Genomic DNA, 23,034 nt, shown 5'->3' on the forward strand with positions numbered 1-23,034 from the left:
GTCTTTGCCTCAGTCTTTAGCAGTAGGACCAGTTGTTCCCTGAGCACCCAGACCCCTGAACTAGAAGACAGGGATGGGGAGCAGAATGAAGCCCCCGTAATCCAAAGGGAAATGGTGAGGGACCTGCTTCAGCACCTGGAGGTGAACAAATCTATGGGGCCGGATGGGATCCACCCAAGGGTATTGAAAGAGCTGGCGGAGGTGCTCGCCGGGCCACTTGGTATCATTTATGAGCAGTCCTGGACAACCGGAGAGGTCCCAGCTGACTGGAGGTTAGCAAATGTGACACCCATCCACAAGAAGGGCCGGAAGGAGGATCCGGGGAACTACAGGCCAGTCAGTCTGACCTCGGTGCCTGGGAAGGTCATGGAACAGATCCTCCTCAGTGCCATTACACGGCACATGCAGGAGAACAGGGTGATCAGGCCCAGTCAGCATGGGTTTGTGAAGGGCAGGTCATGCCTATCAAACCTAATATCCTTCTATGATAAGGTGACCCACTTAGTGGATGAGGGAAAAGCTGTGGATGTTATCTACTTGGATTTTTGCAAAGCTTTTGACACTGTTTCCCACAGCATTCTCCTGGAGAAACTGGCTGCTCATGGCCTGGACAGGTGTACTCTGCGCTGGGTAAAAAACTGGCTGGATGGCCGTGCCCAGAGAGTGGTGGTAAATGGAGTTAAATCCAGTTGGTGTCCAGTCACAAGTGGTGTCCCCCAGGGCTCGGTGCTGGGGCCGGTTCTCTTTAATATCTTTATCAATGATCTGGATGAAGGGATTGAATGCACCCTCAGTAAGTTCGCAGATGACACTAAACTGGGCGGGCGTGTTGATCTGCTTGAGGGTAGGTTGGCTCTGCAGAGGGATCTGGACAGGCTGGACCGATGGGCTGTGACCAATGGTATGAGGTTCAACAAGGCCAAGTGCCGGGTCCTGCACTTGGGTCACAACAACCCCATGCAGTGCTACAGGATTGGGGCAGAGTGGCTCGAAAGCAGCTCGACAGAAAAGGACTTGGGAGTGTTGGTTGACAGCCGGCTGAATATGAGCCAGCAGTGTGCCCAGGTGGCCAAGAAGGCCAACAGCATCCTAGCCTGTATCAGGAATAGTGTGGTGAGCCGGACTAGGGAAGTGATCATCCCCCTGTACTCGGCACTGGTGAGGCCCCACCTCGAGTACTGCGTTCAGTTTTGGGCCCCTCGCTACAGGAGGGACATTGAGGTGTTGGAGCGTGTCCAGAGAAGGGCTACAAAGCTGGTGAGGGGTCTGGAGGACAAACCTTATGAGGAACGACTGAGGGAGCTGGGGTTGTTTAGCCTGGAGAAGAGGAGGCTGAGGGGAGACCTTATCACCCTCTACAACTACCTGAAAGGAGGTTGTAGAGAGATGGGGGCTGACCTCTTCTCCCTGGTGACAAGTGATAGGACGAGGGGAAACGGGTTCAAGTTACGTCAGGGGAGGTTTAGATTAGATATTAGGAGACATTTTTTCACTGAAAGGGTTATTAAACATTGGAATAGGCTGCCCAGGGAGGTGGTGGATTCACCATCTCTGGAGGTGTTTAGAAAAAGGGTAGATGGGGCACTGAGGGACATGGTTTAGAAGTGGCTCTTGTCAGGGTAGGCTAAAGGTTGGACTCGATGATCTTAAAGGTCCCTTCCAACCTCAACAATTCTATGATTCTATGATTAAAACGGGGGAAACTGAGGCACGTGGGGATGAGGTGAGCTGCCCACAGGGGGCTGTAGCAGGTCAGGTATTTTAGGGTTGAAGTCAGACTGTTGCTTGAGCATCCAAAACCTGTGTGTGTGGGCTGGAAACGGGGTACACGTTCCCTGTTGTTTTCGGGACGGTGCCAGCAGAGACGAAGACACGACCTTTTTCAGTTGATTTATTTTCTAAAGAGGAAAGAGGAGCCGCCGGGTGAGAGGGAAAGCAGGAGCAGAGATTACCCGATAAATCGGTGGGGGAAGCTGGCGGCCCCCTCCGCAAGAGCAAGCGTTGAGCAAACGCTCTGCCGGGCTCGCTCCTCCCGGAGCTGCGTTAGGAGCGAGGCACGGGATGAAGGACAAAGTCAGGAAAGAGAAACACCCAAAGGGAGCTTGAAGAGAGATGAAGTCCTGGGAGGACGCAGGGGTGAAGAGCTTCAAGTGACACAGCTGTATGTTTTGCAGCCGCGATTTGATGCTGAGTAATAAACCTTGCATCCCGTGCGCTGCAGAACAGCAGATGCAGTTTAGCTTTCGCTTACGGACAATTCGGGGGACAGGCTCCCTTGGTGCTGGCATGGTCAGAAACGAAAACCCAAGTGTCAGGAGACATGAGCAGGAAACCTCCGGCAGTCCTGGAAACCTCTTGGCTTGCACCTCCGGCATGCACGCTGCTGCGCTCGATAGATATTTATCCCCAGAAAACATCTTCCCTCTGGGAAGGGACCGACAGAGGCTGGGCAGAGCTCTTTGAACAGCCTGCTGTGTTGTTACACATCTACGTTTGATTGATAAACGTGTTTTTATTGATGCACACGAGGGATTGCAGGTCCTACGCGAGGCACTGTGGGTTGAGGAGCCTTTTCCCTTGTCCTGCTGGGCGATAAACTTCACAACTTGCTGCCGTCCCTCTTAAAACCAGTTCAGGCAGTTTTCTTCCTCTGGCTCCCAGTGTTTAGTCCTTGGGATTTTTCTGAGCATCCCTTGGGTTTCCCAGCAAACCCCAGGACTGTTAGCTCTGCCGTGCGGGGAAGCGCAGCCCGCGAGGATGGGGCTGCATCCCCCTGGACCGGGCACATCGTCCACGAATCGCCGGCTGCATCCCGGCCGCAGCATCTTCCTTTGTACTAACAATTAACAGTTACACAGAAAGAGCACGGCTTCATTTTCAGCTGCTAGGCTGAATTTGTGGTTCTGGTACCTGGGAAGAGCTTGTAAATGGTGTAAAATTAACAGAGGACCAAGTTTCAAGTCATTTTTCGGCAAGCCGCAGAGAGTCTTTTTCATTTTTAATCAAAATGTGCATCGAAGCTGTCCGTCTGAGCTTGGACCGAGGATGCTCTGGGACTCCTGTGCTGTTTCGCATCCTGCACGGCTGATAACGTCCCTTCCCAGCGCCAACGGGCAGCGACGTGCGGCGGGTAATACCCTGCCCCTCCGGCTGTCCCCAGGAGCTGGAGTTTTCGCATCTCAGAGCAAAATATGGCTGAGGCAAAAAGCATCCGCAATCTGAGACGTCCCTGCTTTCCACTTGCTGAGTGATGCCCGATCAACGAAGCCGGGATCCCCTCCGTCAAGGTTTAGCTCCCGTTTGCCTCTTTCTGTTCTTATTCCACCCAAACTGTGTCATTAAACAGTAATTAATCTCCTCTTTGCAAATATTACAGCCCCGGCCGGGGCTTGCGCTGCCAGCCCCCCGAGTCACTCCCAGCCATCAGGGTTTATTCTCAACTGCATCCCAGGAAGACGGGGGTGCTGCTCTCCCCATCCTTCCGGGATCGCGTCCGGAGTGGCTAAGGGACTCTCCTGGCTTTCCCCGGGGAAAACGGTCATGGATGTGGAGGAGCAAAACACAACACCAGCGGCATCGTGGCTCACTTGCCCGTGATCGCTGGCTTTATCACATCCCACTTGCCGCCCGCCTTTCGCTGCTGGATTTATCCTGAATTCCTCGGAGTAGCTGCGCGACGTGGCTAGCACCTTTTGGGGGAGTGCGAGATAAATAACAGGGCCCTCTCTCCGCGTTTTTTGGGTCGTTTTTTTTTTTTCCCCAAAGGGATTATTCAGCAATGCAGCTCCTCCAGCAGCATCACCCGCTCCGTGTCGGATGCTCTCCTCCCGTCCCCGTCCCCGCAGGCTCCCGGCTGACCGGCACCCGGGATGCTCCCTGCACATCAGTGGTACGAGCTGCTGGTTTTTCTTCATCAGGATTCCTTTGGCACAGCCTGTTTTCCTTTAATTCCTCTCGGCAGTTATTTCTTAAAGTGTTGTCCGAAAAGTTCCAGATTAAATACTGTAGCTTGCGCTAAACTGGATCTACCGTTTCCTTTTCAAAATGTTGATTTTGGAGGTCTCTTTCTGCAGGCTTCTGCCTAAGACAGGTTTTTCCTTCCTGCTAGCAGTAGGTTGTGATCTAATTAGTGCCTTTATTTTATCATAATTAATAAAAAATTATAATAATGTCTTCACAGGACTGAGGGATGAAATGAAAATGCTGGAGTTTTTTGGTGCATTGCCTGTATGACAAGCGATGAATAATTTCTTTATTATTGGGAATAATTCAGTAGTAAACTAATGGAAGGGTTTTGGCTGAAATGTCCCTTTTCCTTTGCTACAGAGAAAGCGGCTGATGATGAAGTCCAGAAGTCTGACATCTCGTCCAGCAGCCAAGGGGTGATTGAGAAGGAATCTCTGGGACCTCTGCTTCTGGAGGTGGGTGCTAAAACGTTCTTGCTGCTGCTGCCAGGCTCCCGCTGCTGCCCAAAGCAAAGCGGCGCTCCGAGAAAGTGAAACACGGAGCAGGAAGGCAGCGGGAACATAGCTGGGATGCTCTAAGCCCAACCGCATCCCTGGCCTAAGTTGTAGGTAAACTGATTTTGGCCCTTCGAGTTTGGAAAGTGAGTCTTAACCGCGCTCGCTGGAGCTCGGGCTTTGTTAAGTCGAAGCTGTTCTGGATAGTTTCTTAATATCAGCATTAAAATACTGAGTTGCTTCTAAATGGGGATTAAACTGAGCCCGCGTCCTCACTGGGGGGTGAGTTAGGTAATGCGGATGGATGGTTTTCAACAGATTTGAATCCTTCTGTCCTCTGGAAGATAGGGAGGATGAGGAGGGCGCTCCGCATTTCGGTTGATGTCAGGAAATCGGAAATAATCGTATCTCAGGAGGAAGGTCGGAGTTGGAGCTGACGGGACCATCTTGTATGGAGAAGGTTATTGTATGAGGGTTATTACATTATATCACAGGCCCCAGGGGTAAACTTCAAATCCTAAATCGTTCAGCCGGTAATTTCCCGGGGGGTTTTGGGGTTGGGGCTGGGGGGTTCCTCCCTGGGAAGGGCCAGCCCCGCCTGCTTGCATTGAAACCGCCTGATAAGATTACACATTCAAAGACGAAAAGGAAGCAATATCCTCATCCGATTCATTTAATTAACTGTAGGAGCGTAATTACTGACATGACACAGTCCGACGATGTACTCTGTGGTTTCTGTTGGGAGCCCAAGAGCTGGGAGGTGAAATGTGGCATCATTTTTGGGACAGAAAGCCAGCCTGGCTTTTGGGATTCCTGGGGAGAGAGGCTTTCCCTGGCCACGTTTTTGGGCTCTTCTGTATCTCCGAAAGATGCTGGGAGACCTTGGGGTGCTGTGTGCTTTCCCAGTCCTGTTAGTCCCTCCTCGTACCACACTGGTCTCCCCTGAGCCCTGGAGTGAAGGTGTCAGAATTAATAAAACTCTGCAAGAGGTGGCTCTGCAGCTGGAGGAGTTGATGCAAAAGGGATGGATGGGAAGGGAGTCGGCGTCAAAGGATGGGTCTGACTCGGGGAAAGGATGGAAAATGGGTGCTGGAAGCACGTGGATGGAGTTAGTGGGGAGTTGACGGCTTGGCGACAGAAGGGCTTGGTCTAACAGGCAATATGCAGAAGGAGATCAGAAATTAGGCTGGGAAAGGCACGTGGGTTTTGAGGGGTGCGTTGGGTGCTAGAAACGGGCAAGAGAATATGAAGTCATGCAGGAGAAGGCGGCAGATCCTCAACAAAACCCCAGTATTTGGGTTATATTGGGAGAAGGCATCCTGCGGGAGCGACGGCAGAGCAAAAGAAAGGGTGAGAGAGAGCAGCGTCCGTACATCCGCAGTAAATCCACATATTTGGCAGTGCGGTCTTGGGAATGTGCCTTTACGTAGCTTAAATGATGGATGTGGGGCCGGCCAGCTCACGAGAGCATCGCTCCGCTGGGGGAGATCCCCTCGTGTCCGTGTCCGTGTCTGTGTCCGTGTCCACACATGGGGATACGTGGTTTGCTGTGGCCGGGAGCCCTGGAGGTGGCCAGCCCCTCAGGTGATGGGGAGCAGAGTGCCTCAGGGCAAAGAGGGGGACAGCAGCACATCGGTAATAGGAACGGCCCCGGAAGACCTAAGGTCTTCATAAGGAAAGGACATTAATTAAACAAGCCAACTCGTGACTCAAAATTACGCTCCGTGCTCGGGTCGGGCGCGGATGCGTCCTTTCTGCGGGAGGGAGCGCAGAGGTGCGTTACCGCTCAGTCGATGCCGCTTTGTAAACAACCTACCCTGTATTATTTGGTTTAAAATCCACGTTTAGGTTACGGTTATTACCTACACAGGCTGAGGAGTAATTTCCCAATCGGTCTCCTCGCGTGTGAAGCCCACGCGTGGGAGATGCTGACCCTGACCCGTGCCCGTGCCACGGGGCATCCGGGCTGCCTGAAGCACGTTGAGGATGCCAAGCCCCCACCACGCTGAGTTTATTTTCCGTGCGGATTGACTGCGAGAAAACAATTAGTGGTTTCACTCGTCCCCAAGCAATCCGCAGCCTCCCGTGCCTAAAAACATTCCCCAAATGACTTCCAGCTTCTTCTGGGGGCCCTGGGCTCAGGCGGGGTGTTCAGACCCCGGGAGGTGGAGATAAAAAGGGCTATTAAAAAGCATCTCGTTCATTTTTAGGAAGTTTTTCTTTTTGCCTCTTGACCTGTTGTTTGAGCTTGACTTCCGTAAGCAATGGAGCTGATAAGGTAATTTAATATTTTAAACCATGGAGAAGCGCCCGGTGTCGCTGCTGGGGGAATGGGGGGTGTAGGGCAGGCGCGCAGGCTGGGTCCCCACCGGCTGCCACCTCGGGGCTCCCCTGCCCCTTCCCTGCTCCCCCGGCCCCCCAAAACCAGCATCACCTGGCGAAAAGGGTCCAGGTGGGTTTAGCATCCAGCCTGGGTCTCTTTTTTTAGGCGCCCGAAGTGCAAAGGCTGGTTGTCTTGGCAACAGCTGGGAATAAGGAAAATTGCAGCCGATCTGCCAGAACCATTTTGACAGAAGATTTTCTTTCTTCCCCCCCTTTTTTTTTTTCTTCTTTTTTAAATGCTTCCTGTTTCTTGCACTTAATGTTGCTCTACGGCAAAACCTGGTTTTTAGAAACTGCATTTAATAAGGCCTTGGATGCTCTCCGTCAGAGGACCTCTCTGCTGGCATGGGCGAGCGGGAGGATGGGGAGGAGAGGGCGATGCTGCGGGTACCGATTTTTGGGCATCCTGAGTTTCTCCTGTCCCTGCACCGTCTCCCACTCAGGGATATGGCCAGATCTAGTTGCAGGATCACGATCCAACAGAGCTTGATGTTGATGAGCAGGAAAGGAGGAAATAGACTGCAGGAAAACCTGCCTGGATGAAACAATTTAGGGGATGGACACTTGGAAGAGCGTAAATCAGCGATCGGCCTTCTCAAGGGCTCCTCACTGCACTGGGCTCCGCCGCTCCGAGCTTTCTGGAGCACCGGAAAGCGTTACGCGCCTGTACCGTGGCAGTGAATTAAAAACCTTGATGGTGTCCTCGTTAAAATAAGCGGATGTTGTATCATTGAGTCTGGGTCACGCTCATCCTCCTCCTTTCGATCGCAGGGCTGAATTTGCCGCTTGCATCCTAAATGCGTGGAAAACCCCAGTTATTCTGCACGAGGCAAAGGCCCTGTCGTTCTTGGGCTGTAATTAAGCAAATCGGGCATATGCTTAATTTCGGTGGCTTGCCAAATTAGAGCCTTCCCGACTGCACTGGCCCTCGGAAGAAGTTTTTTTCTCCTCCGCTGGCACCGTTCTTAGTGGCAGGGACGTCCTTAGCAGAGGAGGCTGCAGACCTGAATACGTGTTTTAAGCGAATACGCTGTTATTTGATCACTGCTGTGATACAGAGTGGGGATGAAGCCAAGGTGTGAGAGGCAGAGGAAGGTTGCCCATGGTCAAGGAGCACCCTGACCCGCTCCGGGACCCGCTGCCCACACGCTGCCCGGGTTTATTCCCTTGCAGGCGTTGGATGGCTTCTTCTTCGTTGTGAACCGCGAAGGGAGGATCGTCTTCGTCTCTGAGAATGTGACCGGCTACCTGGGTTATAACCAGGAGGAGCTCATGAACACCAGTGTCTACAGCATCCTGCACGTGGGGGATCATGCCGAGTTCGTCAAGAACTTGTTGCCGAAGTCTCTAGGTAAGAAGACCCTTGAGGTGGGTTTTTTAATCAGCTGGTGCTTGGAGAGCACGGTCGAAAATGCCGTTGTGTCTTCAGTGATGCCGGCCTTATATTTTTTTTATTTATATTTTTATTATTTTTTTTAAATACTGTTTACTGTGAAATTCAGAGCTATACCCAAGACAGGTCACGCCCCATAAATCTTTGCCTAGTGAAATACATCCAACCAGTGAAAAATCAATATTAGATTTTGGAATAAAGAGCTGGTGGATGGCAATATTCAGGTCATCTTCCCTTTGTCTTCCTCTACTAAGAAAACTTTTGGCTCGTGGGTGGGAAGAACTGACTCATCTGCCCGAAGCGAGGGGCGCATGTAGGAGCTTTAGGGAAATGAGGAGGAGGATTTTGAGGTGTTGATTTGGGGCGACTGAGCCCGTTGGCTTATCCCAGTCCATTTAAGATGTCCTCCCAGCCGGAGGGGGGATTGTCCCCAGCTGGTTTCAGAGCCTGAGTATGTAGCGTGGGGACGTGGTGCGCCTTGGGGTGTGAGAAGGTCACGGTCCAAGCGGTGAGCTCACGGTGGTCACCCTACATCGGGACAATGAAGAGTTGGGAGGGTGGGAGGACGCGTCGCATGGTGAAGGCACTTAGCGGGGTGTTGGAAGCAACCAAAGCAGAAGGTTCTATTCATTGACTGGAGATGAGCGTCCTCTGGGTGGCTGCCGCTGGTGAGACGTCACTGATCCCTCATCCACTCACACCTTTGAAGAAATGCAAAAGGAAAATGAGCCTTTTCCAAGTATCCTGACTTAAAAATAGTTTTGTTTTGTTTTTTAAATTCGTACTTGTCTTCCTTCTGGGTAAATACAATGATGTGTTAAACCACCTAAATCTCCGGGCACTCATCAGATCGAGCCTCTGGAAGTTCAGGCATCATCTTTTCCCTGTGGTTACCCAGCTTAAGGCTGTGTGTTCTGTATTTCCTCGGATGTTACCAGCCCCTCAGCTTTTCTTGTAGATCAGGTTGCAGGAAAACTTGACAACCCGCTGGTGGCAAAATCACTTGGGTTGAATACAGATACCCATGAAGATGCTGTAGAGGGTTAGCAAAATCTTTCAGCTGGTGCCCAGGGGTTTTTGGAAAAGCCACGTTATAGAAAAAAATCAAAGGGGAAAGTTTTTGCTGCTGCGGTACCAGAAGGTCTCGCTGCTGAGTTACCGCAGAAATGGGGAGGAAGCAAAGAAAAAAATTAACTTCTATGGAGATGGTTGGCTGGACTTGCTGGAGGAGTCTCGGGAGCGTCACTTTGGAGGGATTTCAAGTACAACAGGAAGAGGCAGGAGTCTTCCCAAGCTCTGGAAGTGACTCACAGACCCTGTGCCTCAGTTTCCCTGCCTGTAAGATGGAGATGATAGCACCTACCAGCGATGTGAGGAGCGATTCATAAATGTCAGCACGATGACTCCAATGACGATGTGTTGATCTCAGTTGGGGTTGGAGGTGCTGTTAGGGCCTGGCTGGAGGTGTGGGTCTGGGCACGGGCCCTTCAGCAGGTCTGAAGGTGTCCTGGCGGGGAGGGCTGTGCCCCCACTCCGCTCTCGGCTCGTCCCTGACCTGGGCAACGAGCTGGTTTCTTCCCCCATCCCAGTGCTTTTCCTTCTATCCCCTTGTCCAACGGGTCCTCAGGAAGTCCGGGGGGTGGGGGGGCATGGCACAGCTCCTACTTCCCCCTGTACTGGGCACCGGTGAGGCCCCACCTCGAGGGCTGTGTCCAGTTTTGGGCCCCTCACGCCAAGAAAGACCTTGAGGGGCTGGAGCGTGTCCAGAGAAGGGCAACGGAGCTGGTGAGGGGTCTGGAGCACAAGTCTGGTGAGGAGCGGCTGAGGGAGCTGGGGGTGTTCAGCCTGGAGAAGAGGAGGCTGAGGGGAGACCTTCTGGCTCTCTACAGCTCCCTGAAAGGAGGGGGTAGCCAGGAGGGGTCGGGCTCTTCTCCCAAGGAACAGGCCATGGCACAAGAGGAAACGGCCTCAAGTTGCGCCAGGGGAGGTTTAGGATGGATATTGGGAACAATTTCCTCCTGGAAAGGGTTGTGAAGCATTGGAAGAGGCTGCCCAGGGCAGTGGTGGAGTCGCCATCCCTGGAGGGGTTGAAAAGCTGGGCAGACGTGGTGCTGAGGGCCATGGGGTAGTGGTGGCCTTGGCAGGGTTGGGTTGATGGTTGGACTTGATGATCTGAAAGGTCCCTTCCAACCTGGGCAATTCTATGGTTCTGTGATTCTAATAACTCTTCTCTTTTCTCCCAGTGAATGGAGTCCCTTGGCCTCAAGAAGCGACCAGGCGCAACAGCCATACCTTCAGCTGCAGGATGCTGATCCGGCCGCCCGACGAGCCGGGCGCGGAGAACCAGGAGGCTCGTCAGCGCTACGAGGTGATGCAGTGCTTCACCGTCTCCCAGCCCAAGTCCTTCAAGGAGGAAGGAGAAGGTAGGGGAGAGCATCCTCTGCTTCCGACCCTGCCTTTGGGGTGGGGACCACAGTGCGGGCAGGAGGAGGACAAGGTGGGGATGGCAGTGCAGGCAAGGGAAGGACCAAAGCGGGGACCAGGGCAGGCAGGAGGAGGACTGGGGTGGGGATGGCAGGGCAGGCAGGAGGAGGACCAGCCACCACCCCACAGGGCTGCCTGGTGGGACTGGTTTATTCCTGGTCCAGCGCAGACGATGCCCGGCACGGGGGAGACAGTCGGGGAGATGCCTGAAGTTCGCTGCAGCTTCTCGCTCCCCCTTCCCCTCCAAGCTGATGCCCTCCGGCCATCCCGGCTTCTCTGGTCCTCCGGAGCTGCTTGCAGTCGGTATTCCTTAAGGAAGGAGCAATGTTTTATTACCCACCAAAGCTCTCTGGCTGCAGCACCTTCCCAGCGAGTGACGTGGGTGCCCGACACCGCACCTTGTGCCTTCGCTGCTGCCAGACCACGGTGCTGCCCGCACGTTTTTGGGCTGAGTGAGCTGCCTGCAGGCAGATCTCTGCCCGGGGACTCGGGACGGGCAGGGGTCCCTCAGCGCCACGGGGACCGTCGCTTTCCTGCAAGTGGCCTAACTCTCCTTTCAGTGTCCCAGCTATTATTTTCCAGCGCATTAGCTGGATTAATCCATCGCAGTTTATACAGGCGATCATGACTGGAAGGAATAAATTATGGTATTTTATGACCAAATACTTTGCCTGAAGCCGACAGTTGCTGGCTTTTAGTGCTGACTTTTATTGTACAATACTGCCAGATCCAAAAAGCCTGTACAATTAATTTCTCCAAGCACTGGAAACCTCTTTTCCAGCAAACTTTATGGAATTTAGATAGAGCCTACTCGCTTTGAAGGGCCGGAGGATTGCTCGGGGTAAACACTTCCAGGGCAGGACGTGGCCATCAAGCTCAGCAGTGGTATTCTAATTAAAATGTTAAATTGCAAGCGGTGATTGTAACGTCTGATTTTCGTGTTCCCGGTCCCTTCTCCTGCTTTGGCAGATTTCCAGTCGTGTCTGATATGCATTGCGAGACGATTACCTCGACCGGCAGCCGTCACCCCTTCCGAATCCTTCGTGACCAAGCAAGACACCACAGGTAACGTCCCAGCGATGCCGGGGAGTCCTGGCTCCGGAGGATTTGTTGTCCCCGGGGGTCAGAGGCCGGCGGTGCAGTGCAGGACCCCATAGCGCAAGTGCGGTCCTGTCCTCGCAAATGGCAGTGCTGCTTGCTAGGAGTAACGTGGTTGACACCTCAACTGGAGGCCCCTCAACTGAGTTGACACCTCAAGTGGTCCCATACACCAGACCCACGCCCTGCACGCAGCCCCTCTCTGCTCCCTTGGATTTTGGGGTGCGGTTGAGGTTGCTGATTGATGGGAATGAAACAGTCATCAGCTTTCAGATTCGGGTTTGCTCTTGGCCAAATACTGCTTTCTGACCATTCTGGTGACCTTCTTTCTGGTAGTTAATCATCACCCTGGACTTCCCTGCAGCCTGAAAATCCTTAATGCGTGTTTTCTCTGCTCCCTGCTCCCTGCCCATGGCTGTAAAACAGCCGGCAGAGCTGCCTGGTGTTTCATGTCGAGGGAGAAAGCAGGCAGCGGGTCCTGCTTGGAGAACCCCCTGGTGTGGGCACGGTGGCTGGCAGGGTGTCCCACCAGGTGAGGATGTGAATCTGGGGACCTCAGCCCTGGAGCAGCGAGAGTCCCTTCACACAAAGGTGCTTCTTGTTGGGTTTTGTGTCCGATTCGGCCGGCCAAGGTGTGTGTAGAGGTCGGTGTGTGCTCCAGAGCAAACTCCTTGAATCTCCATCTCCTTCTGGAGGACATCCATGTGTGCTCCTGCCACTGCTGCCTCACGCCAAATAGGACGTGGCTTCATTTTTCCACGCTTACGGACCTGTGTGTGCTGAGGGACTTCTCATGCTGTGCTTGAGTAACGTGGCTTCTCTCTCTCCGCCCAGGTAAAATCATCTCCATTGACACCAGTTCCCTGAGAGCCGCCGGCAGGACGGGCTGGGAGGATTTGGTGCGGAAATGTATCTACGCTTTCTTCCAGCCTCAGGGCAGAGAGCCATCTTACGCCAAACAGCTCTTTCAAGAAGGTAACGGGCTCCTCTTCCTCGCTGGCGCGCTCTCCTGCCGAGCAGCGGGAGCTGCAAGGAGAAGCCGGAGCGTGGTCCTCCTTGCCGGATAAATGCTTTCTGGAAAAACAAATGCTGCAGTAATAATCACAAAGTGCCAAAGGGAGAGGGGAAAGGGCTGACTAACGCTGGAGAAGCTCCTCCGGCCGGGAGGTTCCCTCTCACCGTTCAGGAAATATAGAATTGAGACAAATATGAGCGAAATGTGATTATTTTATTTTTTTTTTTCCTGTGCCATCCGCAGACGCCGTCCTCGGTGTCTGAGCAGAAGAAGTGGAAGCTCTTTTTGTGAGCGTCTTTGCTCTGTCGGCTCTTTCATGAGCATCTTTGCTGCGTTGGCTCTTTGCTGAGCATCTTTGCTGTGTTGGCGAAGATGCTCACTACAGGGATCGGGAGGAAGGCAGGAGCAGGAGCAGGAGGTCGCTGAGGCTCCGGGGAGCTGTAACTCTGCCAGGGCTGCAGCGGGCAGCGTCCTGCTGCACCCCCCCAGCCTGGCTGGGCTTCGTCAGCTTGTGGGTCGTACACTGGTGATTGAGTGACAGCCCCTTCGGAAGCTCTGAGCACTCAAGGACGGTGCTGGGTGGATTTAGATTTACCCACTGCAGGACGCGGATTTGGAGCTGGAGAAGCAGCCGGGAGGATTTCTGTGCCGCTGTGGTTATTCGTAACCCTCTCATTTTCTGGGTCTGCGGGGTTAGCCAACGTGCAGCCTGTGGTTTTGTTTGCCGGGAAGGTGGTTGACCTGTCAGGTCCTCCCTCACTGCTCTCTCCATCCTCCTCCTGGTGCTTGCAGGGTGTTGTGGGTTCTGGCTGGAGTTTCTGAGGGAATTGACGTGTTTCTGGTTGTCTCCTCCAGTGATGACACGCGGCACGGCCTTCAGCCCCTCATACCGATTCACCCTGAGCGACGGGACGGTGCTTAGCGCCCACACCAAGTGTAAGCTCTGCTACCCCTCCAGCCCGGAGATGCAGCCCTTCATCATGGGCATCCACGTCATCGACAGGTACGTCCCCACCCTGCCGCTACCGAGCCATGCCAGTGCCCGGGTGGGCAATCCAGGAATCAAAGGGCCCGTTCCCTACTGTGGAAGGGGATCCACTGGTGGTCTGTGGTGCTGGTTTGGAGATGTGATTCCCATGAGGGAGCTGAAAACCAGCCTGATGGCAGCTCTGTTGCTCTGGATTATTCTTGTTTTGCAAAGAGGTGGCCCCGAGAGTTCAGGTGGAGATTTATAGACGTGCTTCAGGTTTCTGCCTTGCCCTGGAGAACTTAAAATATTTGGGGAGGGAGAGGCTCTGACAAACTGGCGGGACAGGGGGAGGTGAGGCTGTGGGCCTGGGCCATGCTGGGGAAATGTGAGGGGGCTGGGGCGGAGGGGAATGCTGTCGGGGCATGGTCCTCCTCCCGCCGTCTGGGAATGTAAGACCTAGAGAAGGTGATGCCTTTGGGGTTTAGCTGGTGAGTGGCTGCAGTCCCAAGGAGCCTCACATTTCTGGAGAGATGCTAAAGCTGCTGCACTCCATCCATGCCGCTGAAATGGATCCAGAAAGTGCTGGTGGAGATGGGAAGGTTGAGACCACCAGGGCTTGCGACCTGCTGCTCTCCAGGCTTCAGAGCTCTGCAGCATGGATTGGGGGCAGGAGCTGCCGGAGCAGCACTAAAGGTTTGGGCAAAGCCTCTGGTGACTTTTCCTCTCCTCTTCATCTCCTGCAGGGATCACGGCATGCTCTCACCCCAGGAGAACACTAACTCCGCGATGTCCCTTCCCCGGGTCAGCCCCTCGCTGAACCCCAGCATCTCCCCGGGACAAGGCATGGCCTTGCCGCCTTCCATCCCTCCCTCCAATGGCAGCATGTTGGCCACCAACGTGAACCAGCAGCCAGGCGCCGGCCTCCACAACAGCAACTCCAGCACCAGCCAAACCAGCTTTGGATGTTCACCTGGGAACCAGATAGGAGCCAATGTTGCCTTAAGCCAGGGACAAGCCGGTCCCCAGAACAGTAACCACACTTTGAACCTCAATAGCTCCCCCATGAATAGTCCAGGGATTACCCCACCACAGTTCATGTCTCCGAGGCATCGGGTCAGCCCAGGGCTGGTGCCCCGACCCAGAGTGCCCAGCAACCCCTTCTCGCCCACCATGCCCACCATGCACTCCCCCGTGGGCATGGCCAACAGCGGCAGCGGGGGCGGCGGTGGCACTGGTGGCGCCAGACCCTTTCCCAGCGCCCCCATAAACTCTATGCAGGGGCTGACGGAAGGTCCCAGCACGCCGGTGGGCTACTCCACGCCACCCCCCGTGCTGAGACAGCTCAGCTCCCAGAGCTCGCCTGGCCGCCTCGCCATGCAGCCCATGAAAGCAGAGTCCAAGGACAGCAAAGAGATCGCCTCCATCCTGAGCGAGATGATCCAGTCGGACGGTGGGTCAGGGGATGGCAAACCGCTGGACTCGGGCATGCTGCACGCCGGCGATCGGCTCTCAGAGGGGGACAGCAAGTGCTCCCAAGCCACCAGCCACAAGCTGGTCCAGCTCCTGGCCACCACGGCGGAGCAGCAGCTTCGGCACGCCGATGCGGACACGAGCTGCAAAGATTCGTTAGCCTGCGCGGGCACCGCTGGCACCTTGGCCTCCAGCAACCCTCCCAGCAGCACCTGCCCTTCCTCCCATAGCTCGCTGACCGAGCGGCACAAGATTTTGCATAGACTCCTTCAGGAGGGCAGCCCTTCCGATATTACCACTCTGGCCATGGAGCACGAGAAGAAGGAGAATGCCCCGAACCCTGCCACCACCCCCACGGCTCAGAGCCAACTGCCAGGAACCCCAGACATCAAACTGGAGCCAGACGCGCTGAAGAAAAAAGATGTCAAGGATCACCAGCTCCTGCGCTATCTGCTGGACAAGGACGAGAAGGAGCTCGCTGCAGCCCCAGCGCTGAGCCTGGACGACGTGAAGGTGAAGGTGGAGAAGGCGGAGCAGATGGAGCCCTGTAACACGGCCCCGGTGCCGCTCGCCAAACCTCCTGCCGCAGAGGAGGTCAAGCTGGAGACGCAAGGCCAGGTGAGTTGAGCCATCTGCAGCCACGTTGGCGGGATGCTCTCAACAAGTCGTGTTTTGGGGGCAGTTGCCCCCAAACCTGCTGGCATGCTCCTTCCACAGCAAGGCGGTGGGGCTGGGAGAAGCATGGGGAGATGCCCTGTGGCTGCCGCAACCTTCCGCGCTGGTGTCACCTCCTCCAGCACTGATGCTACCTTCTCCAGTGCTGGTGTCCCCTCCTCCAATGCTGGTGCCACCTCTTCCAGTGCTGGTGCCACCTCCTCCAATGCTGGTGCTACCTCTTCCAGTGCTGGTGCCCCCTCCTCCAGTGCTGGTGCCACCTCTTCCAGTGCTGGTGCCACCTCTTCCAGTGCTGGTGCCACCTCCTCTAATGCTGGTGCCACCTCTTCCAGTGCTGGTGCCCCCTCCTCCAGTGCTGGTGCCACCTCTTCCAGTGCTGGTGCCACCTCCCAGTGCTGGTGCCACCTTCTCCAGCACCAGTGCTATCCCCTTTTGTCCAGATGTTTCACATTTTGGCAGCTCAGATCTGCAAGGCAATGGTGGGAGGGAAAGGGAGAAACTTAACTGAGGTGTATAAAAATGAGAGAGAGATGCAGCACATCGCTGCAGGTGGTGGGCTTGAGTGAGGAGAAGACGACGTGCGTGTTGCCACGCAAAAAGGTTCTTAATTCTGCATCTCTGGGCACATTCAGGGCTCGCGTCCCAGGGAATTTTCAATCCCTCGCCCTCTTGTTGGCTGAGATTAGCAATTATGTGGGCCTTTTACTTATCCTAAAAGTATTATTAAATTGAATAATCCAGTGACAGATCTCTGCAATAGAGATTTGGGTGTATAAATATTCATTACACGCAGCTATGAATAGAAGAGATTTCTTACTTTTGAAAGCCAGGGGAGATGGTAACATGGATAAAGCTGCTTAATCCTTTTTAAGCAAAGAGAAGAGAGCGGCTGACATGAAGAGCAGGGCTGATCGCCTCCTTACTGACTGCGGCAAATACGGCTGGCGGCGTTTGGAGATACGGGATGAATAACAGCATTCAGAGAGCCTGGAATGACAAATACGCAATAAGTCTTTTAATAAGGTTAAGGGCTCGGAAGTCGCAGTCGGTTATCCTATAGGCGAGTGGGAATCGAACTCCTTACCTCTTTCTATAATGTACTTTCCTGGTATCATCAGCTCGCTGGATGGTACGTCCTCCCCCATCATCTCCCATTTGAGATCCATCATCGACATTAACGGAAATTGCCCCCAGATTAGGAAGACCCAAGTCAAGATGTGCTTATTTTGGGAGGCACGTTGGAGCTTGCAGGTGGGCAGTGAACCTGGTACCCACCAGTACCCACCGGTGAGCCGGGTTCCCACCGCGGTGCTCCTGCATCCTGCTGGGAGATGCGCAGGCTCTTGGATGGAGCCACCCCAACCTACTTTCATGGATCTGGGAGCGTGTCGAGGAGCTTGGTTGTAGCTGAAATTAGGCAAAATGCCAGGGCATGGGAAGAGCTTTGCTTGCCTGGTCTCCCAGACATCCACGTGCAGGATCCACTTGCCGGCCGGGGGTGCAGACACGCTCTTTGCTGACCATCAGTGTTGGTTCCAGGTGCACCATCCTTCATAGAGGGCAGAAAGCCCTATTACTTTAACGAGGCTGTGCTAGCTAATTGTGCTCTGCTCGCAAACAGGCACGCGGAGCTTGGATGACTGGAGCCTGGATGCGTTTGTAAGCCCCTCTCCGGCGCTGTTGGAAGCAGACGAGCATTTTTAGGCTCCTTCGTGGCTTTTTGGTTCCAAGTATCCCTCCCCAGGCAGCTGGAGAGTGTCAGGATTATACATTGCACCGTACCGAGTGCTTCCAAAGAGTTAACAAAAGAGGCTGGAGGGGGTTTGCGGAGTCTTAAAATGGATTTTCCGAGGAGTGAACAACCCCTCACTGCTCAGCAGCGAAGGACAGAGTTTCGTTTCCACGTGTTTTCTCTTACAGGCTGCGTTGGTGCGGCGTGGGGAGGGGCAGCTGCCATTGGAAATGAAATCTAGCACCTGCTGGATTTTTGTTTTCATGTGTGGTTGTTGTAAAAATCAAAATGTCAATTAGGAGCAACGTTAATTGTGGGGCAGGCTCTGCAGCATGTCTTCAGCCTTGGAGGAGTCATTTCCTTTCTGGATGTATCCTATGGAAACACCCCAGGTCTGCTCCGAGCCACCTGTTCATGGGGTGAGAACAAGAAATATTTGGGTAGGACTTGGGAAAGAGCTAATAGGAATTACAAGAGTTAAAAAATAATGGAAGGAAAAGCTTGAGCAGGGTTTTGGAAGGGCTCTTCATCCTTGTGCTTCAAGGCACGAGCTGAACTTCAGCTAGGTGAAGAGGAGACTTTTCCTTCAGGTCAGATTGTCTTCTCTCTGCCCTCGGGCATGATGCTGGGGAGCAGGTAATGCTGCCTGCACATGGCAGAGCTCCACCGCGCGTGCATGGTGGGGTCCAAAGAGAAGTCATGGATGCCCCACCACTAGAAGTCTTCAAGGCCAGGTTGGACGGGGTTTTGAGCAACCCAATCTAGTGGAGGATGTCCCTGCCCAGGGCAGGGGGTTGGACCAGATGATCTTCAAAGGTCCCTTCCAACCCAAACCATTCTGTGATTCCATGAAGAATAAAGTTTTACCTTCTTTTTCATTTGCTTTTCGGTCTGAATCTACATTTCAGCTTGTTTTCACAAGCAGGGTAGAATCCTTTTCTCGAAAAGAAGAAAAAAAAACGAGTGATGACAGGGAGTAGTCGATGGCTTGGGAGGAGAAGTCGCTCTACAGGAAGGTCCAGCCAGGGATGAAGGTTTGCTGGCTGGGTACCACCTGGAAGCACCTCTTTCCCCTTCGCCGAGCTGATTTCACACGTGGGGCATCCCACGAGCCGGCTGGGCGAGGGATGAAGGGCAGAGATAAGATCCTGTCCCTTGGTTTGCCTTTTGGTTGTCTCTGGTTTTGGAAGCTTGTTTCTGCCAGGAGATGGAGGTTTGGGGAAGAAGCAGCTCTTCAGAAATATTCAGCCACCCTGAGCCTCCATCCCTCGTGCCCTGCGTTTTCTCGCCCATTTGGGGACAGAAATAGGTCCTGGAGATCAGAGCTTTCTCTGAGCAAGACTGGATGGCCTCAGCTTCTCCAGCCATGTGTTTTCTGGACATGGAGGAGAAATAAAATACCCGTTAAAGTGGGCACAGATTCCAGGTGCAAGTTCAAGTGCTCCAGAAAACAACTGATCCCGCCCTGCTCCCGCCATGTGTCCTTCGTTCCCACCTCTCCGTCCTCCAACCTCGTCATAAACCCAGCAAGCAACGCAAGGACTTCACTGCTCTTGTTTTATCTCCACTTCATGTCCATGTTGGGTACCTCTGTGCCCTTCTTCTCCCTCCGCCTCCAGAATGACCTCCCTGCTGGAGGAGATGGAGTCAAGATGTATCTCGCTCGTTATCGTGGATGTCTCCCATTTGCTTCTGTTCTCTTTGTTTTGCAAACTTGAGCTTTAAAGAAATGCTGCTTGGCCAAGAAATTGCATTATTTGGGAGAGCTGAGAGGTGCAGCCTGCTGCAGGAGTTGAATTTGCTGCATTGAATTCTCTCTGTGAGACAGGGTTTAGGAGAATATTCTGGTTCTCAGAGCTCTGGGCTTAGGATTTGATGGAAAGGATACGGGTGGGGGGAAAGAAAAAGACTGGTTAGTCCGTTATAAATTGTCATTTGCATAAATCGTATAAATTGTAAAGTGCTCGTGGGGCGCTTTTCGTCGTCAGCGTTGTCTAAACACCATTTAATTCACAAAACGCTGCTGTAAAGGAAAAACCAGCGCGTGGCCTGTCATGTGTATTGAAAATACCAATTCATCTGCCCCGGTGCTACCGTGAGAGTGTAGGGAAGGGGCAGAAAGAGCAGGGAAGGTCGAGAAGGAAATGTGTGCCACGGTGAGGAGCGTGAGCGGGGTCTCTCGGCTCTCGGGTGCAGGACTGGGCTCGTGATTCCAATGGAGCCACCGTTGTTGGAGGGTCCATCCCAAGGTCCATCCACCGCTGCGGTTGTCCTGGCAATTCTCTGACCTTCGTACCATTTGCCATCCGTGGAGGTGAAACTGGAAGCGTCTGCAGTGGCAATTGGGATGGCACTGGTTTGGAGGCTTTTATTTGAGATACGAAATATTTCCAGGCTGGGATTTAGGGAGAAGCTTCCCATGATTTCTTCTGGCAAGGGACAAAGCGGTCACCGTGGGGAGAGGTCTTTTAACGCTGCTACGTGAGCCGGGGAAGGGCAGAGCCAGGATCCCAATTCCTGCCCAATTTCTCCATCTTCTCCAGACCGGAGCTTCATTCCCTTTATCAAATGCAAAGATTTTCCCTCGTGCTATCGAGTTTTCTATTAATTACCCCGTGTTTATGGCCAGGCTTTCCCTAACGCCGAGGGGGGGCTCTTCTGGAAGCAGTATGCGTCCTTAGATTTTAACGCGTTTGGTTTCCCTTGAGATATTTTTTCTTTTTTAGCCAAAGCTCATTTATCTCAGCCCCTTTAATCCCAACCTGCTGCTTTACAGCGCCGCTGTTACAGCCGTTGCTGCAAATCCCTTTCCCAGTAACTTTCCCATTTATTTGGGTCCCCGGGCTAAACCTCTACTCTTCCACTCTTAGCGCTGATGAAGGCTGGAAAAGCTGAATGATATTTTACTGCCCCATTGAGGGTAATTACATGCCCGAGGCCGGTGTTGGTTTTGGACACTTGTTCCAAAAAGTCACTTCTGTTTCTTAGAAAAGGCCATTTTTTCATTATTATACTTTCAGCATAAGCATATGTGTATTAACAAAGCAAATTATCTCCCGTTTTAAATAGCTGGAGGTTATATATACTGTTAATAATTATGCTAATTGCAGCGTGTGAGCATCTCAAAGCTGTCACTGAGGACCAAGCTCTGGGGGGGGGGACAGTCCTTGTCCCCCCAGGGTCTGTGTCCGGCTGGGCAGAGGGATGCGGGGTCGGTTCTCCATCCATGCGAGATGCTGGGTGTTTCGGCAAGCGAAGGGCTGGGGGGAGCAGCCTGGGGGGGCTGCGTGCTTGTGAAAGCGGCGCTCAGTCTCGCTCTTCGGGCTGAATCACCCAGCCGTGGTTTTTTTTTTTTTCCTTCCTTAGTTTGCTGCCGAACTGGAGCAGCTGGACCAGCTCCTGCCCTCGCTGGAGAAGGCGGCTCAGATGCCCGGCTTGTGCGGACCGGAGAGGAGCGAGAGCGGCGTGGCCGGTGTCACCGTCAAACCGGAGATGCTGGCAGCCCCCCTGCAGCCCAGCACCGCTGCCAGAGCCCCCACGGGACTCAACCGTATGTGTCCGCCCCCGGGGAACACCGGCACTCGCCCCCCACAACAGGGTCCCCATCAAGGGGTGGGAGGGGAGAGTCTCCTCCGTCACCAGCTCTCCTGGGGTACCACCATCCCGGATCCGGCCATGGTGATGCTCCGGGGGACCTGAGCTTTTCTGTTGGGTGCAAAGGTGGTGGCGCTGAACCCCGTGGGTCCCCTGCAAAAAAACCCAGCGGTGACGTGGTTAAGAGGACAGGATACCGTCCCCGCGAGACCTGCGCGGTGGCGAGGGAGCAAGGCAGGCTCAGCCGGAGGCGTTGGAGGTTTGAAAGCATCGCTGTTATTTCCAGACAGGGGTTTGAGACTCGGTGTGCCCCGGTGTAGCGTCAGGAGTTTTTTCTAGGTACCAAAAAAAAAAAAAAAAACCAAACCAAACTTGATTTTTCTCCAAAGCGAGCAGTTTTACCCAAGTGAAAATTAGGATTTCTCTCCTGAAGGAGCCTGCGGGCAAATAATAAATTCAGGGTGTTTTGTAGCAAAAGCATAGGTGGAGCCCATGGCTGGAGGCTGAAGCTGGGGCTCCTCGGGATGGGCTCCCCCGGGCTGGGCAGTTGCAGGCACAGCTATTCCCCCCAAACTGCCCGCATCTGCCGCGGGGAAAGCAAGCTTTTACCCCTCGCAGCATAAATTTGCCCAAATAACTGCACCCAGCGGCTCCTGCCATCGCGGCGTGCTCGCTCGGAGCCCGCGCCACACCCTTGCTGTGATGGATGTCCCCGTGCCAGCCCCAAGCCCGGTGGTGTGAGGGATGCTCGTCTGTCCCCTTTGGTACCGCAGCATCCCCACGGCAACATGCCGGAGCCGATCCCGGCCCCATGCGGCTTTTCCTGTCCCACGCTTCATTTTTCATGGATATAATTATCTGTCGCATCCCTGTATCGCTGCCGCTGCAAATCACACCGAGTCTCGAACGCTGAAGTGCAGCTTTCAGAGCAGAGGGAAGGAAGAGCGAGCGGCAGGACAGGGCCCAGTATAAACCAGTTAGCTGCTGGTCCGTATCCTACCCAGGGAGGGATAATCGTCCTGTTACTTGCTCGGCAAATGGAGATGAGGAGGTTTTGGGTCCCAGCCCAGCAAGAAGCCCGCGGGGCAGCTCTGGGATATTTTTGGAGGGGCTTGGGTTGCAAAAACAGAGCCTTTAAAAAGGTTCGAGCATCGCAGGAGAAGGAAAAGCGACGTGGTGGTGTGACCGTGGCCCAAACCGTGCCCTGAGAAGGGGTGAAACCACCCTGGGCACTAAGGGGAGACCCTTCAAGGGCAGCACAGCATCGTGTCACCGAGCAATGGTTTGCAGGTCTTGTAACTCCCCCCAAAAACCCTCTGCAAGCTGCAGGTGGGCTCCGGAGCGAAGTGCCGTGGGCTGCAATGTCACCCTGCCTGCGAGAAGTCGCAGGGGAGGAGTTTGGGGTCTCAAAAAATTGGAGCGTGGGCTCACAGAAGGTGTACAGGGTCGGGCGTAAGAGATGGATGCTGGAAGGGTGATGAGTGACGGCTGCGTTGAGCCCAGAGGCACCGGGGAGCCGTGCTGTGCCTCTCCTCCGGCGGGGAGGTGTCTGGGAGGTGAACAGGAGCTCTCAGCCCCGCGGCTGTAGCCGTGGACCACTTGACCCATCACCTCCGAGCTGAATTCATCGCGCCGAAGCATATTGCTCAAACCTAATAGCTCCTTGCCAAGGACCCGCTTGTCCCAGGGCTGAGAGGGTTGGTACCTTCAGCAGCGGGGACACTCGTAATGCTCCGACATAATTAAGAGCAGGGCTTCTTC

General features: G+C 54.0%; 1 protein-coding gene across 7 annotated transcripts in view; it reads left to right on the forward strand.

The window, feature by feature from the left end:
• Positions 1–23,034, forward strand: part of NCOA1 (nuclear receptor coactivator 1) — a 187,337-nt gene that overhangs the window by 144,712 nt on the left and 19,591 nt on the right. For all 7 annotated transcript variants that reach the window (XM_063330741.1, XM_063330743.1, XM_063330740.1 and 4 more), the window contains 8 exons: positions 4,327–4,421; positions 8,016–8,193; positions 10,479–10,658; positions 11,689–11,784; positions 12,652–12,792; positions 13,688–13,835; positions 14,546–15,890; positions 21,046–21,229. In XM_063330741.1, the coding sequence (XP_063186811.1) occupies positions 4,327–4,421; positions 8,016–8,193; positions 10,479–10,658; positions 11,689–11,784; positions 12,652–12,792; positions 13,688–13,835; positions 14,546–15,890; positions 21,046–21,229 (2,367 nt within the window). The remainder of the gene's footprint in view (positions 1–4,326; positions 4,422–8,015; positions 8,194–10,478; positions 10,659–11,688; positions 11,785–12,651; positions 12,793–13,687; positions 13,836–14,545; positions 15,891–21,045; positions 21,230–23,034) is intronic.

Source organism: Chroicocephalus ridibundus, chromosome 3 (assembly GCF_963924245.1).
Source record: "Chroicocephalus ridibundus chromosome 3, bChrRid1.1, whole genome shotgun sequence".
Taxonomy (NCBI): Eukaryota; Metazoa; Chordata; class Aves; order Charadriiformes; family Laridae; genus Chroicocephalus; species Chroicocephalus ridibundus.